At 43.3% G+C, this 7,846-nt stretch overlaps 1 protein-coding gene across 1 annotated transcript; it reads right to left on the bottom strand.

The window, feature by feature from the left end:
• Positions 1-480: 480 nt before the first annotated feature.
• On the bottom strand, positions 481-6,703 carry gp9 (glycoprotein IX platelet). Its single transcript, XM_080186289.1, has 2 exons — positions 6,629-6,703; positions 481-1,988 (listed from the first exon to the last, which is right to left on the bottom strand). The coding sequence occupies exons 1-2, from the start codon at positions 6,638-6,640 to the stop codon at positions 1,386-1,388; spliced, it is 615 nt and encodes a 204-aa protein (XP_080042415.1). The 5' UTR covers positions 6,641-6,703; the 3' UTR covers positions 481-1,385.
• Positions 6,704-7,846: the final 1,143 nt, after the last annotated feature.

The raw sequence follows: 7,846 nt of genomic DNA on the forward strand, positions 1-7,846 counted from the left end.
GATCTGGGCACTTGCAGTGCTGAAAGCTCATCATCAGCTACGAGCCTGAAAAAAAGGCTGTAACAAACTTACACCTCGCTGGCTGCAATAAATTTAATGAACAGATTTACTGTATCATCACAAAGCAATCTCTTCCCAAGTGACAACATGAGCCATCATTTTAATGCTCAAATAAAATGTGCGAATTAAAAGTTAACAGAGCAAGAAACGATTCAATGCGTCCTTTTGCTTACAAATAACAGGCATTCGGGGAAATGAGTATTTTAAAGCTTTTATTTCTTAACAGTTGCAATATAATTGTGATTTTCTATCAACATGTAAAGCACAGCAAGGTTACAGTTTGCTATTTTAACAGGGAAATATGTTTACTGTTTTTCAAATCCTGATATTTGAGAGGAGAAATTTATCATCATTTTTGTAAATGGGGGGGCGGGGGGGGGGGGGGGAGTAATGCTTTGACTATTTGCAACACCCCCATCATTTTCCTTCGATTCAGTCCACTTCTGCCACATACCATTCCCCAGACAGACGAAGGCATATAGGCAACCTACTCCAAGTTACAAAACAGATCATGGCCTGAATTCTCCGGCCGTTCATGCTGGCGGGCTTCTCTGGTCCCGCTGGTGGAGCACCCCTCTGCCATGGGTTTCCCGGCAGCATGGGGTAGTTTCAATGAGAATTTCCATTGACAGTGGCAGGAACAGGCGATCTCGCCGACAGGGAAAGGTGCATTGTCTCCCACATCCAAGAAAAGGCTGAGAGGAATCCAGAGAGCCTTGCCCGTTAAATTGAGTGTGAAGGTGTACTGGGCCACACCGATTCGGGAGGGCACTTTTAAATGCAAAAAGATTAATTTTAATGCGGCAAAAAATGATGATCGAGGAAGATTACAATTTGGGCCATTCAAATCGTGCGTGCCTCGATTTTGAAGCAGAAACTAGTTTATTCAATGTAGGCTGTGATCACAGAACCTGAGGGCTTGAGCATGTCATTTCAGAGTAACAGAGATCTGGATTTGTTGGATCAGCAAAAGCAATTAATATTGTGCCAATTAATTATGTGTTAGCCCGGCTGCCAGGCAGAAACTTAAAAAGGAGCGTTAGAAAATCTAAAAATATATTGGAGGGTAATTGTGCGATAGTGTGATACAAGCGACAGCAACTTGGCTGCCCACTTTACAACCCTCCAGACTTTGTTTCCATCGATTTCAGAACTACTCCTGCCATTATTGCAAGAACACGCCAACCATTTAATTGTCGGCAGGCTGGGGCTGAAACTGCTGGGTGTGGGGAGCCTTTCTGTAGCAAGTCTGATTTACAGAGAATTTTAGGGCCAGCGCCCATGGGAATGCAGTGTTAGTCAAATCTATTTTCTCCAAGATTTTTCTATTGGCTTTTCAATCTGCTTCTGGGACTTTCTGGCAGTAAGTAAGAACCTGTCATAAAAATCCAGAAGTTCAAATGCTTTGCCATGCAAACTGCGCACAGCAACAAAATGAAAACAAGCAAAAATGCAGCAACCAGCCAAATGTCTCTGTAAAGAAATGGTTTACACTGGATTGATTCACGCCGGGGACAGACAGCGTATTCGTTCCCTGTTAGGTTCAACAAGTCTTTACCATTAATTAAAGCAGGAGATGCGCAACAAACTGGTGGATCAGGTTTGAGTTGTAGGTCTTCCAGCCAGTGTTTGAGATATGTAATGTGGCAATCACAGTTCCATGGGTTGCCAGAGAGATCGATCTTCCTCAGGTTCTGAAGCTTGTCGAACACGCCTGGAGCGACTGTGGTTAAATGGTTGTTCTGTAGGTAAAGTTCAACAGTGTTTTCAGGGACAGCAGGAATTTCTTTCAGATGCCTGGAGCTGCAGTCAACTTTGAGATCCTGGCCACCCAGTTCTGTGTGTTGGCAGGATGAGGGGCATGACTTGACACTTGGCACATTGAGCAAGAAAAGTATTGCTAACCCGCCAGAGATCAACATCTTGTGCTGTGGTAAAATTAAGAGTTATGAAATAGCAAATGAAAAGACATCAAAAATAATTTAAGCAACATTTATTCTTTTCTCAGTTTTTCTGGCCTGAAGACGCTGACTCCCATACTGCGATGAAAAATCCCCACAGTGCAAAGGAGGCCCCATTTGACCTATCAAGGAGATAGGTCCTTGACGTGATCAAGGAGAAAATAGCAAGGCACCTTGAGGAGAATTGTTTGATAGAGCAGACGCAGCACGGTTTCGTTAGGGGGAAGTCATGTCTGACTAATTTATTGGAGTTCTATGAGGATGTGTCTAGGGCGGTGGATAGAGGAGAGCCGGTAGATGTGGTGTTTCTTGATTTTCAGAAGGCGTTTGACAAGGTGCTGCACAAGAGGTTATTACAGAAGGTTAGGGGGCATGGAGTTGGGGGTAGGGTGTTAGCGTGGAGAGGGGATTGGCTGTCAAATAGGAGGCAGAGAGTGGGGGTCAATGGGTGCTATTCAGATTGGCGGTTGGTGACTAGTGGAGTGCCCCAGGGGTTGGTGCTGGGGCCTCAGCTATTTACCATTTATATAGATGATCTGGAGGAGGGAACTGAGTGTATGGTGTCGAAATTTGCTGATGACACCAAGATTGGTGGAACGGCAAATTGTGCGGAGGGTGTGGAAAGTCTGCAGAAGGATCTAGATAGGCTGGGCAAATGGGCCAGGAACTGGCAAATGGAATTTAATGTTGGCAAGTGTGAAGTTGTCCACTTTGGTAGGAATAATGGTAGGAAGGACTATTACTTACATGTTGAAAAACTGCAGCATGCAACAGTGCAGAGGGACCTCGGGGTCCTTGTGCATGAGTCGCAAAAACCCAGCCTGCAGGTGCAGCAGGTGGTCAGGAAGGCGAATGGGATGCTGGCCTTCATAGTGAGGGGGATTGAATATAAAAGTAGGGAGGCCTTGCTGCAGCTGTATAGGGCACTGGTGAGGCCGCAGCTGGAGTACTGTGTGCAGTTTTGGTCGCCGCACTTACGCAAGGATATTTTGGCCTTGGAGGGAGTGCAGAGGAGGTTTACTAGGCTGATACCGGAGTTGAGGGGGTTGAACTGTGAGGAGAGGCTGAATAAACTAGGCTTGTACTCGTTAGAGTTTAGAAGAATGAGGGGAGATCTCATTGAGACATATAAGATGATGAATGGGATGGATAGGATAGAGGTGGAGAGGCTCTTCCTGCTCAGGAAGGACAGTAGGACTAGAGGGCACAGCCTCAAGATAAGGGGGGGGCAGTTTAGAACAGAGTTGAGGAGGAACTTCTTCACTCAAAGGGTGGTGAATTTCTGGAATTCTCTGCCCGTTGAAGTGGTGGAGACTGCCTCGCTAAATATATTTAAGACGCGGGTAGATAGGTTTTTGATAGGCAAGGGGATTAAGGGTTATGGGGAGAGGGCGGGAATGTGGAACTGATCCACTTCAGATCAGCCATGATCTTATTGAATGGCGGGGCAGGCTCGAAGGGCTAGATGGCCTACTCCTGCTCCTATTTCTTATGTTCTTATGTTCTAAGCCTGCACCAATAACAATTCCACCCAGGTCCTATCCCCATAACTCCACGTATTTAACCTGGTAATACCCCTGACAATAACGGGCGATTTTAGCATGGCCAATCAACCTAACCTGCACATCTTTGGAGTGTGGGAGAAAACAGGAGCACCCAGAGGAAACCCAAGCAGATGCGGGGAGAAAGTGCAAACTCCACACAGTCACCCAGAGCTGGAATCGAACCTGGATCCCTGGCGCTGTGAGACAGCAGTGCTAACCACTGTACCACCTCTTATCTTAGTTTGTAAATACTGTTATACTGTTCCCTTCCTCTTGTCTCCAAGGGTAATGTCTGGTTTAATCAAATTCTAGCAAATTTGTAACCCCACCCCCACCCCAGCTGTCAAGCAACAAACTGCCATTTATTATTCAGAATATTTGAATTCTCCGCAGGATAGTTGTTGTGGTGTAAAAAAATTGTATGGGAATGGGAAAAACATAAGAATTTTATCAGCCTCAGAGGTGGATTGAAGCAGAGCCAAAACTGATAAGAGTGCCTTTGACTTGCTCCCTGCCACATTCCTGTCTTCAAGTGATCTCGCAGGAGGTAGGGTCAATGTGGTAGCAGCAGGTAGTCATCTTGGCCAATTAAAGCACTAACTCGGGGCCAGTTCCAGATAACACTGGGATTTTCCCGATATTGGATAGGTTCCCAGCCATAGTCCCTGGTGTCTGGCAGGTATCTGGAGGCAGGCTAGGGGTTGATAACTGTGGCCAAAGGGGATCCTCTTTCACAGCAATGGATTGACAGCTGTGACCATTTGTTATTTTTACATTTTCAGAAGGTTTCAGAGAGTATCTATGTGGTCTGGCACTCTCATAGTCCCCAACCTACCTCAGCTGCACCCTACCTCCAAGTGAGACTGCCAGCATTCCAGATTTTGAGGTCATCTGCTTGGACATCCCACCTAAGGAACCTGCTTGCTATCCTTGATTGGGCTGTAAACATAAAGATAGCATCTTAATTGGCTATATGATTGTGATCGCAGAACAGAGAGGTCTGTGCAAGCACGATAGCACCATCTTGTGTGAGAAGCTGGCTTTTCAGTGAGCTCAGGCTCTGCCCTCTCCCCCTACTGGTAGGAATCAGATTGTGTGGACTAAGTGCTATAAGATTTCATTTCTAGCCTCGTTGAAAAAACAGATCTGAAACTTTCCCATTTTCATGCTTGTTTGGCACTTAGAATTTATGTTTGGCCTCAACTATTTTCTTTGGTAGTGAATTCCATAGGCTGAACACTCTCTGGTTGAATAAATTTCTCCTCATTTGTGCCCTAAACCATCTACCTTGTCTCCTCAGATTGTGACCCCTGATTCTGGACATCCCGAATATTGGGAAAATCCTCCATGCATCTACCCTGTCTAGTCCTGCTAGACACTAGTAGAAGAACATAGGGCAAGGGAATATGTAACTGAGCAGACAGTTCCTCTTTCCAAGCCACCAAAAAACTCATACATGTTGCATATGAGCAGTTAGCTGGGAGTTGGCAGCACCAATTAGCCACCAAGGTCTCAGATGTGCCTAGATTACATTCAATAAATAAATGGCAATGTGGGTGTACTCCCTCTGACTTTGGGAAAACCAGCAGGAATTGGGTCATCCATTCAGATTGATCAGTGGCTGGACATTGCATCCACAATTTCCTTGATACATTTGTGCAGCAAATACCGCCAGTTCCATATGGGCATTTTCACATTGTGTGGAGTTATTCGTGAAGTGAAACAAACACATCAATTTCTATATACAACCCTCTTACACATGCCGCTCCTAACATTGACAAGCAAACAAATAGCCATGCCTGGTGTGGAGCTCTCATTGTCTCAGTGAATTCACAATATTGGGAAGTGTCCTACATATGCCACATTACGGGCAGCTCTTTACTGCTTTTGTTACTTCTTCTCTGCCAAGTCCAATGTGAGAGGAACACTGAAAGTGCCGAGCACATTTGAAGCAACTTATCTTTAAATTAAGCCTTCAGCTTTTTCACTGCAGATTCTCTAGAAACGCTGTTACATTTATGGAGGGTAAATTCCTCTCATTTATGTTATTACTGCAATATGGGAGCATTCCTTTTATCAGTGTCCTGCCTGCTGGATTAGTTGTCCTCCGGCATGCTTGAATACATAGCGCTTAAACTTCAAATTCAAACTGTATGATTTTTTTAATATTAAGAAATGGATAACAAATTATGCAAATACCATACTCTTAATATTATTGGCAGCTGTCAAAAAAAAAGAACTGTCATTTATAGTTTCAGATTATTAAAATTGCCTGCAAGAAAATTGTTGCAGGGTAAAAACTATTGTAAGGAAAAGTGAACAACTATAAGAAAACTTGAAATTCCGGAGTCTGACAGATGTGCTGGTTAGGTGCATTGGCCCAAATAGGCGCCAGATTGTGGTGATCAGCAGAATTTCATAATATATTAATTGAAGTGTTAATGTAAGCCTTACTTGTGACTAATAAATAAACTTTTTTTTGTGGTGGATTCTAGGTACCTTGAACAGATATGCAGCATTTTGGCAATATTTATCTTCTAGAAGTCCCACTTTGGTGAATGGGAAGCACTAATGTTTATATACTACTTGCAGGACTTATGTCTTTGCCTGAACTTTAAAGAATTTTACTCCCAGTTTTCAATGGAGAAAATGATCAGAAATAAAGATGGGTTGATGGTTAGTCTAATGCCACACTCTGAGCTTACGCATGAAGAATAGTTACTTGGACATGACTCCAGGAGATTTCTGTTCCTTATGGTAACATACCCAGCCTGAGAGATCACCTCTAAGAGAGGACAGGAGAGAAGTTGAGAAAATCAGAGGAAAGACATCTTCCTGAAACCATAAGAAATGTTGATTCTAAATTCGCTGAAGGGCCAGGTTTACACCTGCTCCTATATTTTATATTGAGATTCAGTAAATGAAACTTCTGATTACAAGTTAATCCCCAAACAATTTTCATTTAGCTACGCAAATTTCGCTTCACCAATGTCCTATTCCTAAACTATTTAAAGAATTTAAGTAAATTCACAGGTCCCATCCATGTTAAATTTAATCTCTTACCTCACTGTGCATGGTATTTCTTTATTTGACTTGATGGTCCAATGAAGTCTCAAGACTGAGCAACAAGTGGAAAAAAACACACCAAAGAATTGGATGTTAGAGTGAGTAAACAGAACATTTATCTTTCTTCTGAAGCTGGGACGGAAATGAGTTTGTAAGCTCTCACATATCATCTAAGGTCAGATTTCCTGTTTCTTACCAAAGTATTTTTTTCAAAGTTCCACTATGTCCCAAAAGATTATTCTCAGCAATTTAATTTACAACAAAAAAGACTAAAGGTAGTTCATGCTAATATCTATGCTTGCTATGAATGGGTTCCCATGCTATCTGGCCCCTTGACATTCAATGGCATCACTATTGTTGAATCCCCAACTATCAACAATCTGGGGGTTACCATTGACCAGAAACTTAACTGGCCCAGCCATGTAAATACTGTGGCTACAAGAACAGAACGGAAGCTAGGAGTCCTGCAGCAAGTGGCTCATCTCCTGACTCCCCAAAGCCTGTCCACAATCTATGTAGAAACATTGAAAATAGAAACAGGAGTAGGCCATTCAGTCCTTCAAGCCTGCTCTGCCATTCATTTTGATCTTGGCTGATCATTGAATTCAAAATCCTGATCCCCCCACCCCCCATATCCTAGATCCCTTTAGCCCCAAGAGCTACATTTAATTTCTTCTTGAAATGACACAACATTTTGGCCTCAGCTACTTTCTGTGGTAGTGATTTCCACACATTCACTACCCTCTGGGTGAAGAAATTTCTCCTTAGTTTAGTTCTAAAAGGTTTACCCCTCATTCTCAAACCATAACCACTCATTCTGGACTCCCCCACCATTGGGAACATACTTTCTGCATCTACCCTGTCTAACCCTGTTAGAATTTTATAAATTTCTTTGTGATCCCCTCTCATTCTTATAAACTCCAATGAATAGAACCCTAACCGTGTTAGTCTCTCCTCATATGACAGACCTGCCATCCCAGGAATCAGCGTGGAAAACCTTTGCTGTACTCCCTCTGTAGCAAGGACATCGTCCCTCAGATAAAGACACCAAAACTGCACACAATATTCCAGATGTGACCTCACCAATGTCGTATAAAATTGTAGCAAAACATCCTTATCCCTATACTCAAATTCTTTCGCTACGAACGAGGTACAAGTCAGCAGTGTGATGAAATACTCTCTACATGCCTGGAATAATGCAGCTCCAACAACACT

This window comes from Carcharhinus amblyrhynchos, chromosome 3, assembly GCF_965287045.1.
Source record: "Carcharhinus amblyrhynchos chromosome 3, sCarAmb.v2.hapA, whole genome shotgun sequence".
In the NCBI taxonomy this organism is placed as follows: domain Eukaryota; kingdom Metazoa; phylum Chordata; class Chondrichthyes; order Carcharhiniformes; family Carcharhinidae; genus Carcharhinus; species Carcharhinus amblyrhynchos.